Source organism: Gordionus sp. m RMFG-2023, chromosome 1 (assembly GCF_954871325.1).
Source record: "Gordionus sp. m RMFG-2023 chromosome 1, tfGorSpeb1-WG-v2, whole genome shotgun sequence".
NCBI classification, from domain to species: Eukaryota; Metazoa; Nematomorpha; class Gordioida; order Chordodea; family Parachordodidae; genus Gordionus; species Gordionus sp. m RMFG-2023.
The window spans coordinates 2,771,130-2,785,239 of record NC_088775.1 but is presented as its reverse complement, the minus strand read 5'-3'; the positions used below and the strand labels follow the sequence as shown (position 1 = coordinate 2,785,239).

Here is a 14,110-nt window from a genome sequence, read left to right as displayed (position 1 = left end):
TATTATATATATATTTTTTAAAAAAAAATAATTATAATTGTTCAAAAATTTAAATTACTAATTAATTTTTTTTGTTTAAAACAAAAATTTATGCTTCATAATTATTAAAAGATATATATAATAATGTTATAATAACTCTGTATCACAAAAAAATGATAATTAATTTTTTTCATAATAATTTATTAATGAAATTTATTTTAAAAATATTATAAATGAATTTTTATTTAAAAAAATATTTGATTCTTTTTTATTTTTATAATAATAATAATTTAAAATATATATCTTAAAAATTAATAATATATTCATTTTATTTTTAATTCTTTAATAAATGGAAAATCATTTCATAAATCAGTGACGTAACAAAGGCGTCCAGCTTCCAATTGGTTAAACAATTTTAGGGAGTTTCTTTCGAAAGATGCCAATAGGATTTTTGTCGACATTTCCAATGATTCAATCAGTGACATCATTAGCCCAGACTATTTAAGGTTTGGCCTTAAAAGCTACTTTTTTAATTAAAACTTAAGTGCTCAGTGATTGTTCAAATTTAATTAGCTCTTATTTACCCCCCCCCCCCATTTCTGGTTCTATCTCTAAGAAATTTGATGCCGGTTCCCGCCGCAAACGCTGCCTCTGTTAGAGCGAATCGTTAAAAGCTACTTAACAATATATTTATAAAGAGAAAAAAACGATAAGCGTATTAGGTGCCATTATTGGGTTATTTAATTAAACCTAACAATTAATTAATTATTAGATATAATTACGTATTTTCTGCGTTTTTTAAAAATATTATTGGTCAATATTTTGCTCCAATAGAAAATGGGGACTTTTCTTGGCGTTGGAAATAAAATATCAAGTTTTTTTTCTTTATTTTTTCTGTATAAATTCTTTTTTATACATTACTCTTCTGAACCTTAAACATTTGTCAACCACCATTTTTTTTTCTAATTAATTTCCTTCTAAAAAAATGTATATATATGCCCAAAATTGACTCTGCAATATATTGAAAATATATGAGGCATTAGTAAATTTAAAAAAAACGAAAGACCTTCGAACAAAATTAATACACATTCATTCATTCCTTAACTTTTTTTTTAACGTCAATCAATATAAAGAATGTATTTTAAATATTTGATATTAAATGAGTTTTTATCCATCAGCAGAGAATATGAAACTGATGGAGTTAGATCGAATTTTATTAATTAATATATATATATCTTTTGTGTGAGGTAAAAGCCTTCATTTGCACTTCCGGTGTTTCGATGTAATGCGATTCTCTGGATCCTTAAAGAAGGCTAGGATGTGGGTGCTAAAATGGTATGAATAAATGATTGGAAGGTAAAACAGTAAAATATTTGGCAGATTTACCTTCTGCGTCGATAATAGCATCATGTTTTAAGTTAGAGGGTATTAGTGTTTCTACACATGAAACATCCCAGGTTAAGAACTTACCACTCTCCAAGCAATTGGATAAACTATCGACGTTTACCATATGTGTTACAAAGTCCAGACGGCTCAGGGGTTTAAGAAATTTTATCGCAGATTTCAAGGCACGAGATATAGTGTCATTACATTACGTATGTCTTCGAAATCTACCTCTACATCGTTTTCAATGTAGGGAGTGGCCACTTTTTGAGTCAACCGGGGTATGACAAAGTGAGCGTGAGTATGGTACATGAGACTGAGCGCGATAGCATGCTTTAGCTCATTCTTTGTAAGTAGCAAATCAAGATTACTTCAAGGGATAGTTTTAAGAAATTCATAATCGTTTCCCGATCAAGTGGAAAAAGAGAATGGAATATTCCGCAGGTTGACATCTCAATTTAAGAAATGCGACGAGGTTAACCACGGGTAAATCTCAATATCTCTGTAATGACGTTGAAAGAGGATCCACTAGGGAAGGGGATCCCCGAAGATCGATGACCTGATAAAGTAGAGGATCTGGGTAAGTCGTTAATTTGCTGATGATTGGGTCACATAAAAAACGCGAAGATATAAAATTACTGACGGGGAGTATGGAATGGAATGTGATCGTATTCCTATTCCACCTTCTTTGGTTGTTAGGGTGACCTGTAGCTAAAAATAATTCTTCAAATTTAAGATTGACTATTTGTTCGATCAATATTTTGATCTGTTCGTAGGCAGTAAGAATAGCAGGACATTGAAAAATACTTATTGATCATAGGGTACAAAATAAAATCTTCGGAATTACGATTCTTTAGTAGAAAGAAGTGGTGTGCCGGGAGATGCAGTAAGATCTCATGATCCTTTGAAATACCCGCAAAAATTTTAGTGATGGGAAGTGCAGTAAGATCTGATGATCTTTTGAAATACCTGCAAAAATTTTAGTGATGGAGTCATCATTGTCTAAGAGTGATCCTAGATATGTGTGGCACACTTTCTCAGTTGAAATTATTTTGAACATGGTTGTTTATGGAACAGTATTCACTCTTTAAAGGATTTATTGTTAGACCTATATTTTCATAGGATTTTATTATATCTGATGCCATGTTGACTTGGTAGGGTAAGCCAGCTATTATTCCATCATCAATATACCAAGCGTGTAAATTAAGCTTGCATTGGGTATTGGTGTATCCTATTCCAAGACATAAGAGGACCCTTGGATATCTAGTAATGATGGAATTATCTTATCTTCAATTACCAGGTGTATTGGTCTGGAATAGCAGTCCTGAAGGAACCGGGAAAACAGGATAATATGTGTTATCACATGATTTATAATAATACATAATTAAATGAACGAATCACTAGTTTTAGAACATCAATGATATTAAAGGATATTACGAAATTCTTTTTTGACAATTAATCAGAGTAGTGGGGAAAAAAAAATATGGTTTAAAGACATTAACTTAAACGCCCTATTCCTAACCAAATATCCACATTTTTGTGCCCATCTGATTAGACCCCCCCCCCCCTTCCCCGATCGTTGATTAGTCTGTTATCATCAGATCTCGAACTTCTGATAAGGGGGCTTTAAATTTTTTTGTCATAAAGGATATGATTGTATCTGTGGATTTGTAATTGACATATATAGACGTTTTGTCAATATATTTTCTAGAAGATTATTATTGATTTTAATTTTTCGTTTGTTTTAAAACTTTTAAACATGTGATATACGGGTATATAAAGAAAATAAAGATTTAAACAGGATCATATGGTATATTTGGTTTTAATATATATATATATATATATGTGAAATATTGGGTTGTAATAGATGATAGCAAAATTTTGCTCCCAAATTGAGATGTATATATTATTAGCCTTGTGATTAGGACTAATCAAAAGTATAGTATTTGACCATTAAGAATAACGTTGTAGAGGATGCGATAGCAAATATGTATATCTTTGTATCTGTAGCTGTAGGTATTATATAAATACCCCATTATCAGTAGCGCCAATAGGGGAAGGGGGAGCGCGCAGGTACCCTCGAACCTCCTAAAAAATTTGAAGAGCTCCTTCAAAATTTCTTAAATTTTTTTTTGAGCCCCCTGAGATTGTAAAGGCTAGTAACGCCCCTGCCAATTATCCTAAGGTAAAATACACTGTTTATTAATTTTCTAAAATTCTAGCTTCGGTAGGTGATACCCTTGAATCATATGGTTTATCAACGAATGATAGATGACAACACTCCCATCGCATTAATATACTTTTTTAATGTCTTTCTTTACAGCATTTTACAAAGGAAAAGGTTGGGGAAAAAAAAATAAATAACGCGAGTTGGTTGGAACATATTTCATCACAGTTTTTAAGGCTGCCATCCACTTCGAAATTCTGAGACATGGTTAAGTTTAAGTAAAAATTGAAGTTTGATATTAAATGAAAATATTTCAACGAGAATATTTGTAACGAATAAGTATCGATTTTAAAAGGTCAAAATTTCCTTTAATTTTGCTATCTTTCATAAATTTTTAATTTTTTTCTAAAAAAAACCATAATAAACAGGCAATAAATCCTATTATTTAATTAATATTTAAATATTGTGTATAAACTTGTTTTTAAAAATAATTAAAATTATTTTATACCTTTAAAGAGGATATCTTTTTTTTAAAAAAAAGACTTCATTCAATAAAAAAAAAAAATTAATTTTTTTTTTTTTCATATTCATAGAAACCATTTTAAAAATCGGTAATAATTAGCAACACTGAGCCATTACGATAGTTGTTATTATAATTGTTTACATGTTAGAAACCCCTGGAGGGAACTATATTTACTGGAATCAACCTAATTAACAAGTCTATGTATAAAAGTTCATAAAAGATATTAAGATAGAGTTAATATCAGGAGAGTAAAAGGAAGGGGGGGGGGGTTCGCGAATTTGCCAGATTCCGTAAATATCATTTTAAGCTAATAAAAATTGACCCCCCCCCCCACCCCCCACTACCTTTTTCTAAATAATGCATACAATAATATCAATTGTAAGGAAAAAATCCGAAAAGAAAGATTAGTAAAAGTTTTAATAAATTTTTAAAATAACGACTAAGCGAAAACCCTAATTTATATTTATTATAAAAATCTAATCTATCCAATGGTCTACAACAAGTGGACCCAAAGATCACCTAATAGTTCCTCCCTCCCCCCATCCCAACCTTAGCAAAATCCTGGATATGCTACTCACACTTAACCTAAAAATCATATCAATATTTGGTGTGTTGCTAAGTCCCAATATAACCATTCTAAGGTTAAAATATACTCTTACTATTTAATGGGTACATGGAGAAAATAAGTTAAGTTCAATATATATTATAAATATAAAAATGGCTCATAGTTACACATTTACCTAAAAATGAAATGAAATAAATCATTTCACAAGATTAATAAACTCTAATATATTATTTAATGTTGTTACATTTTAAAATTCAATGTAAGATGATAAATCATGTATAATTTGTCAATGGCTTTATTTTCAGAAATGATATCTAGTTAATTTTTAATTGATGCTTTGAGTAAAGTTTTTAAAAGAAATTTATTTTTTTAAAAATATATATATATTAATAATAATTAATACAGGTATATAAAATATAAATTTAAATTGTTATAGCAATTTTTAATTTATAAAGTTATAACATTATAATAAATGTCATTTTTGTGTTTTAAAAGATTATAAATTTAATATATATTTTTTTACACAGTTATTATAAATTATAATTTGATTTTGCATAATGATAGATTGATTCTTTAAAAAAAAACTACTATTAAATGATATCTCTATCAAATCCAAACATTATAGTAAAAATTATACATAAAAAATAATAATAAAAAATAAATGAAAACTTTCTATATGTAAAAATGATGGGCTTAAAATAATAAGATTTAAAAATTTATTATTATAAAACCAAATTTGTTACAATTAAAAAAAAAAAATATAAAATGAATTCACAAAAAACAAAAAAAAATTATACAGATACACATAAAAATAATGGATAATTGGTTATTTATCCTGAATAATATGTGTTATAAATTTCTTTATATATAAAATAGTTAAAAGAATATGAAAGTTATTTTAGGTGGGGAAAATGACTATACATTTTATTTTTTGAAAACTTATTACAATTCACGAAGATAAATAAAAAATATAATAATTTGCTAGCCCCCGTTAACGTTAAGATTTGACTATATCTCAAGAGATTTATAAATATATATAAATATAAAAATGTCCACAAAATTATTACGTTTTAAGCAAAAAATATTATTTCCAAACTATACTATAAACTCTTGTTATTTTTTAAAACTAATTTAGAGTAATAAAATTAAATTAATACAAGTAGAAATAGCCAAAATGTAATCTTAGTTCAATTTTAATGTTTAGATTGTCCCATTGCCTTATATAAAAAATAAATAATGAAATATATATAATTTTTGTAAGTCATATTAATGATATCCAACTTGCATAGTGCGTGGTATTCTTTCTCTTTATTGACTTAAAAAAAACTAATTATATATTAAAATAAGAACAAAAAAAAAGACCGTTGAAACCGCTAAAATCACTGCCACAGCTAAAACTATATATTTTATTTTTAAAATGAATGTCATTGCATTTGCGACCGTTATTTTTTATAAGGGGGAGCGGAGGGGGGGTGGACAGAATGGAAAATAGGGAGTGAAAATAAAAGGCGTTGAGAGCGGGCTTTCTATAAAACATAATTTCGTATTGCCGACAGTGAGGCAATCGAACATGCCAACAAAACAGCTGTGCAGTGAACATTAACAGAATTGGTGCCAGACTTGATACCAGTTTTGGAGACGTCCTTTACGTGCCCGCCTTCACCGGGGCCCGTTTGGGCTTGTTTAGTAATCTCGCAAATGGGCGTGGGGTCGCTAGGATTACTCCGACCTTTTCTATTGGCCGAAATCACTCTGAACCTGTGCCTACCTTCCGGGAGATCGGTTATAACGAACTCTTCGGCACTGGCTGGATGTTTACCTAGAGTTGGAATTATTATTATTTTTTTTTGATATAATATTAATTCTATTATTAATATAGAAGTATATACAAATATAATATGTGTTAGAGTCAAATGTGTTTTTTTTTATCGACAATACGTTTATTTTAACAACTATAAAATCATTTTTTTTTAAAGCGCGTTTTTAAAAAAAATCAAAAAAAAAAACAAACTGATTTTACCGGAATAGAGATCTGCAAAAGTAGGCCAGGCCCGTACCCGGCCCGGTCCGAACCGAAATTAATTCGGGCCGGGCCGGTAAAACTTTTTAAAATAAAATTTCTGGCCGGGCCGGGTTCGAAAAATTAGGCCCGATGCAGATCACTAATAGAAATATCTTATGTCAGATTAATACAGGACCAGTTTATGTTAAAATCTTGGGCGGAGAGGATCATTGCTCTAAAATATGACTTATCCTCTTTCAATCTCCGTCAACATTATCATGGGAATTCCCATTTAAGCCGGGATTTGAAATGCTTCTTCAAGAATAAATAAAAAAAATTTCCAACGATTTTTAAATCTTAAAATTAAAATAATTGAATTTTTGTAATTTTTTAAGGATCTTATTTTTGTTCAAAAATCTTGTAATTTCAAATTTCTGGAATTAAGATACAAAACTGTTCTATTTCGAACAATTTATACCCTTATTTACATTTATTTCTCGCGAAAATTTAAAAATCAGCCTTTTAGGGGTAGTAGTGTTGTTTAACTACCTAACGTTATTCAACTATAAAACGGCGTAGCTATCCATTTATTCCAAAAATATTTCAAATCAATCTTCAAGTTGACAGACTCTCAGCTTAGAAGCTTAATTCAAATTTTTTTTAGGCTATAAAGGCTTGACTAAAGCCCACAATAGATGTGGTCAAAGTTAGGTGAATTCAAACAACGCTAACGTAGGGAGTAAAACCTAAAGTAGATAGCGCCACGTGATCGCTATTTTACCTTTACCTTCTAATTCCTTCCAATCATCGTTGCCCTCCTCTTGATGCTCTATAATGAAATTGGTGACAGGCGATTTTTCGACTGGTTTGACGTCCCAAACTATCTTGGTCTCTTTGGTATCGCATCTATCCAAGTGAACGTTGAATGGCGTGTTAGGTGGTCCTATTAAAATTGTATTATATTATTATTTATAATAATTTAGACCATATAAAAGCTCGAATTTAATATCTTATAGTAGCTTCTGCCCATAATTTTCATTTGGTTTATTTTTTGACAATTAACGTATATAATACCTCCTCTAAAAAAGAAAAAAAAATCTTTGGGCCTATATTAAAAATCTTGTTGATATAATTTACGTCAAATATAAAAGTGATTGACTTAATCCTTCTCTGATGATCCGAATTGCAAAATAAGTTTTCTAAATATTAATTTTCCTAGGGGATGATTGATCAAATAATTTAGCCAAAAATGAAGAAAATAAAATGATAATTGAAGTATTTTGTAAAACTGTCAAGTGGAACCATGAACTTCTGTGGTTCGCTGACCGAGGAGTGATTGCCATTGATAGAAATCATCTGGATTTCGTAATTAGTATTTTCGCTAACGTTCTTGATCATCTTCCAATGTTCGGCCGTTGGGGTAGAAAACCATTTACCGCCTTATATAATATAAGCAAAAAAAAACATTTTTCATGTAGGTCACCTTTTTTACAATGGCCATTTTTCGCTTTATCGGAGAAAAAAGCTCAAAAACAAAAATAATCATATGTTGTATATGTCAATTTCAAATGGACAGATATTGACGTTTTTTTAAATATGTTTCGAGAAGATATCAGAGAACATGTATTAATCTTTGGTTGGTATCACGTGAGTTTATTATTACAATTATAAATCTTTGCTTTTAATATATTATTTTTTATAGGGTATCATCATATAGAAATAAATTTATGTAAAATCTTTGATATCATTACAACTATGGTTAAGACTTGTGTGTGTGTGAGGGGGGGGGGGACTTAGGAGAGATGCGATTTATTAAATTTATTATGCACATTTATATAATTCAGACTCATTTAGTTAATTGCTAGGAAAGGTAAATTTTGAGCTTAAAACAAGGGATTCGTAAGATAAAATTGTTTATAAGATGTAGTTAGATAAAGACTTTAGGAAATTAGGTTTGTTGTTGGAATTAATGATCTTTAGTGGAATATCTCCTTAATAAAATCATTTAAAATCGATAATTAAAGATTTAATATATTATCATTGTTTCTAAAACAAAAAAAAATCAGATATAATTTATAGCTAAAGATCAGTGGAACCTTCTTTTCTGTAGATTAGATAGAAGAATGCGCCTGGATTGCCAGTTTCCTTCTGGGATATGTTAAATCCGTCATCTACAATGTTCACGTCGAATTGCGGTTTATCGGGGGCTTAAATATATTTTATATTTGCGTTTCAAATGATAAAATTTATAAAAATAAAACCAATAAATAAGCGTAAATTATGACACAAATCTCCCACCCAATCAGAGCGCGTTTTTTTTAAAAAAAAAATCTGATTTTACCGGAAATGTATGACGTCATGTTCGGAATACCTAACCCTATGAATTTTCAGACAATTTTTTTTTTCCAAGAACCTTTTAAACTTAAATAAAAATTTATAATCATATTTTCTATAGAATTACCTCACAAAGGTTAGCAGCAAAATTGTCTAACAACTCATTAAGTTAGGAATTCCAAACATGATATGTTGAGTTGAATATGTTGATCGATGTTATTTTATGATTTATTTTGGCAAATTGATTTATTTATATATATATATCAATTTGTATTTTAAATTTAATCGGTAAAAATTTTATATTAACATTTTGTTTTATACATCAATTTGTATTAGTTTAATTTTTTTATTATTGTTTTTAAAAAAAATTTTATATATAAAGAGATAAAAAAAAAAGTGTAATTTGGGATAAAATAATTAAATTATGATTAAAAAATAAACTGATAATCAATGAGAAATGTGATATAATTATCTAACTATAATAAAAACGTGGAATTAATTCAATTTCAACATGATAGATCGTAAAAATAGGAATAACATATTGACGTAAACACGTTGAAGCTAACAAATACAAATGATATTTTTTTAGGGCGTTTTGAATGGTGATGATATTCAGAATTCTTAGTAGTTCATCCTCAAAAAAAACTAAGGGGCGAAAATGTTAAATTTAACTCTTTCTTATTAAATTATTTAGAATCTCTATCTTCTAATAAATACGTTCCCCATTATAAAATCGCTATGGAAAAAAAAATTTCTTAGAATCTCGCCTTCTTAGTAGATTATTTTGAAAATTAAACTTGATAAGATGGCTGGAAAAAGGGTGAACATTAATAAATTTAGATTAAAAAATAGCTAAAAAAAAATAGAGGGGGAATATCTAGGGTTGTAAAAACGGCTAACACTCAATACATCATCCAGAAAAATATTAAGCAAGCCTGAAGATATTGCTCATAGAAGGAACCAAGGTCTGTACATATATTATCGGAATCTCAGGGCTTAAGCATCATTTTTCTGGCTAAAATATTGAAACGAGCCGTTTAGCAACACTTGAAATATCATTCCAATATTCCCAAATGTTGTTATTACCAATTCTAGGCTATTTTTTAGCGATTTTTTTTTTGTCTTTAAAAAAATTCTATTTTAGATACGAGTTGTTTTACTTCTTTAACATCTATTAATAGTATTATTTTTTTAAAAAATTTTTCTAGGGAAGATAATATAAGCAAGATTCCCAATTTTTTTTAGCGACTTAGAAAACCTATCCTTTATCCCAAAGATATATATATATAAATAAATATTTGAAAATGAAAGGTTTATTAATCATCCATCAGGCAAGAATTTATCAAATCCGCAGATATTTCCTTCCACATTGGCTAGCGTTGTTAATCGATCTTCAATATTTTTACCAGAAAAATATCGCCCAGGCTTCGAGATTTCTCTAACAGATGTTCATACCTTTGTGCCATCTATGGATCAAAATCTTTGTGCTCGTGCAACATTTTTCCTGGATAGAATACTGAGTTCGCCAGTGGTTCATACATCGGTTATAACCCTTTTAGTACTTTATAATTAGCATTTTTTTTATAGTTCTTGATATGCCGGCAGTTATAACCGTTTAATTTTTATTATACACATTTTTTTAATTTTGAGTATTATGAAGATAGTCGTTGGTCCTAATAAATTTATGACTCCCATCTACCACTTTGTACTTATACTTACTATAGCGTATGCTTAGAAAAAGGGCAAAATTGAACTGAAAAGGGGGGTTAAAAAAAGATACCTCCGGGTCTAGTTGTCTTGGTAACAACGATGGCCGGTTCGCCGTACCCCGCCGATGTAGCTGCTCTGATGGTGGATTTGTATTTCGTATCGGGGTTTAAACCTAATAAGATAAAGAGATAACTAATGCGGTTCAGTTAAAAAATGGAACACTAAAAATTTGGACGGCTCATTTAGAGCCGATGTTTGAAAAGGGGCTAACTCAAAATTTCAGCTAGAAAATTATTGCCTAAGCCTCAAGATTCCTTCTATGAGCAAAATCTTCGGACTTGGGTAATATTCTTCTGGATGAAGTGATGAGTTAGCCGTTTAACGACACTCAATGCAAATTGAAGTTAAAGTTCCTGATGGACTCTTTAAAGATAAAATATTTATTAATGATTTGCAAATTTTGCCAAATGGTTTTACAATTGAAAAATGTGTTCAGTTAAAAAAAAAATCTAAAAATTTTCCTATTATCATTTAAATGAACAGAATATGAATTTAAAAAAAATGGCCGGACAAAATGTTTTCAGGAAAGATTGATAATTCTTCTTTGACGAGGCCCTGTCAGATTAAAATACGGAAAATGTTGCGTGATAACTTTATATAAAAACACGTGACTCTCATTTATCTGTAGATTTTTTTTTATTTATAACGCGCACGCGCTTAATAATTTAATATATTTTTTTTAAAAAACAAACCTATCAGAAAAACTTCTTGTTGCGTGAGATCCCTGATAGGACCAGCTTCTACTTCCGGTGCTAAGGCGTTTCCGACTTCATCCTCTAAAAAAAATATATCGTTTAAATTATATAAATATGCGATAAATGAACGAATGATCTTAGATAACCAAATATATGTGGTTGTCGGTTAACTACAATATTACAAAATAATAATAATTTATAATTTCCGCTATGCATTTACCCGGGGCATACATGACCCTGTATCCAATGATCTTTCCGTTGGGACTCTTGGGTTTAGCCCATGTCAATCGAATGGCATCTGGACCTAACGCTAACCCTTTGAATTTGTTAGGTTTCCCAGGCACTAAATCGTAAATAAAAAGTGAAAAATAATAAATATTAGGGATTGACTTATTAAACATAATTCCCCTTTTTTTTATAAAAATCTAAATTTGAATCTTATTTTTAAAAAAATACCAGCTTCCGGTGTGTTAATGACAATCTCTTCGCTTTCTGGTCCGTCGAACTTGTTATTGAACACTGCCACCTTGACTATATTTTCGGTGTTAGGCCGCAAGATGTCTATGATCGCGTTGTCGGTGCGAGGAGGCACCTTGACTTCCGTTATGTTGTCGGTTCCATCGAATAGCGTAGTGTAACTTCTTATCTGTCGTAAAAATTATTATGGAACATTTCGTTCTAAAGTTCAATCATCTTCTTGGCAAGAATTTTAGATAGAGATAAGGTCTCTTAAAGAGAGACAGTTTAATAAAAAAAACCTTATAGCCAGCATTTTGTCCTTTAACATCGTTATCAGCTACTGGAGTCCACGATATCCGAGCTCTACTTCCGTTGATGATTTCTACCAACTGCACATTTTCCGGTTTAGCTGTAGGAACTATCGTGCAATTTTTTTTTTATAAATGATATATATTTTTTTTTAAATTATAGCTAGAAAGGAATCAAATTCGCATTTCATCATGGCGAAAGATTAAAAATTATTACAGTGCACCCACGGTTAGCGCGAATTCCCGCTAACTTTGGAATGCAGGGTTAGGGGAAAAAATAGGGTAAAATCCTTATTACTATCTTCGCCAGAGAATCCGGTGACAACGTTAGCGGGTCCCTTGGCGACGCCGTGACTATTAAGAGCGGTGACTTTTATATCGTAAGCCGTGAAAGCGGGAATATCTGTAAATTAATCATAAAAGAAAAAAAAAAGTGAATATAAATAAACAATTTAAAAAAAAAAAAAATGCAGATAGAACAATATGTTTTTGGCTTAGACAAAATTTTCTCGAGGTGGAAAAAAATTTTGAAAACTTATGTTTTCTGTTTGTTTTTTTTTTGTTTTCCATTTCTTATTTTTTTTAGAGAGGATAGATGAAACGTGTAAATCCGATAATTATGTTAGTTTACTAATTAATGATATAATGATTTTGATGGTTATTTTTAGATTAGTGATTAGATACTGTATTAAGGATTGTTTATTTTTCATTTGGATAAGATAATACCAAATTTATTTATAATATATATATTTGAAAAAATGGCGATTTTTTGGAGAGCGTCTTTGACCTAGTCGGCAAGAATGTCGCTTACCAACCCCATGGGTAGGAGGCCGGACTCGACCACGTGATTCCATTATGATATTATGTTTATCACATTTTTAATAAATTATGGTTAGTATTTAGCAAGGATTAGGTTGGCATATAGAAAATTGCTATACCTTGACTTGGTATCATCTATCATTTTATAAACCTTATTTTTTTTTATAAGGGGGAAAACATTATAATGTTTTTAATAAAAGATTTTCTACAAATATAGAAATAAGTTAATGAGCTGCCTTAAATTTTTAAGGAAATTTTGTCATGTTAAAATAGAAATTCTTAATTTAAAAAAAAAAAAAATTTAAAAAATGTTTTCAAAATGATTATTTCATTTTTAAATATAAAATATAAAAAATATATAACTTATTATTATTAAAAAATTTTTTAAGACATATATAGAACGAATACGTTTTTTGTTTCTGGCACCTTAAATAATATAATATTCCTAACAACACCCGTGACGTTTGTGTGTGTGTCCAAAATAAAAGTATCCAGATACAAAAATGTTTAAATGTTATTATATGAATATTTTATTTTCCTCTCTCACTCATAAGTATTCGAAAATTTTTTAAATTGAAAAATTAGTCTTAATCGATACAAAGATCACCTCAATACAAAATAATTTCAAGACAAATCTCGCAGTGTACTTAAATAAAAGTAACTGTTTATGGTAATTTACATTTTCTAAGCGAAAAATAAAATGTAACTTGCAACATTGGAAGAGTATACCTAACAACCGCAAAATTTCGGGCGAAAATTTATATTCAGTTTTTTTTATAGATTTTTCGTGATAAATTACGAGCGATAAATTGTCCGAAATATATATAGGGTAAGGTACACTGCGCATGCTCAAATTACGACACGTGTAAAATATGCAAAGATTCTAGAAATTTCTAGATAATTCGAAAAGAATTTAAGAAAAGAAAAAAATTACCTTTAACTGTGTAAGATGTCTCTTCCGGATTTTCTATAACATGGCTCTGCCATTCTGATTGATCCTTCGGTTTGTATTCCACTTTGTAATGAAAGCCGGGCCCGTTCCATGCTTCCCTATTAACGGCCTAATAATATTATTTTTCGTTTAATTATTATTATTATTATTATTA

General features: G+C 29.4%; 1 protein-coding gene across 2 annotated transcripts in view; it reads right to left on the bottom strand.

Moving 5' to 3' along the window:
* Positions 1-5,450: 5,450 nt before the first annotated feature.
* Positions 5,451-14,110, bottom strand: part of LOC135931652 (neuroglian-like) — a 38,603-nt gene continuing 29,943 nt past the window's right edge. For both annotated transcript variants that reach the window (XM_065468905.1, XM_065468904.1), the window contains 11 exons: positions 13,939-14,065; positions 12,484-12,588; positions 12,177-12,295; positions 11,875-12,064; positions 11,639-11,761; positions 11,416-11,499; positions 10,734-10,835; positions 8,716-8,826; positions 7,909-8,058; positions 7,407-7,562; positions 5,451-6,436 (listed from right to left, as the gene is read on the bottom strand). In XM_065468905.1, the coding sequence (XP_065324977.1) occupies positions 6,144-6,436; positions 7,407-7,562; positions 7,909-8,058; positions 8,716-8,826; positions 10,734-10,835; positions 11,416-11,499; positions 11,639-11,761; positions 11,875-12,064; positions 12,177-12,295; positions 12,484-12,588; positions 13,939-14,065 (1,560 nt within the window). In that variant the 3' untranslated portion in view covers positions 5,451-6,143. The remainder of the gene's footprint in view (positions 6,437-7,406; positions 7,563-7,908; positions 8,059-8,715; positions 8,827-10,733; positions 10,836-11,415; positions 11,500-11,638; positions 11,762-11,874; positions 12,065-12,176; positions 12,296-12,483; positions 12,589-13,938; positions 14,066-14,110) is intronic.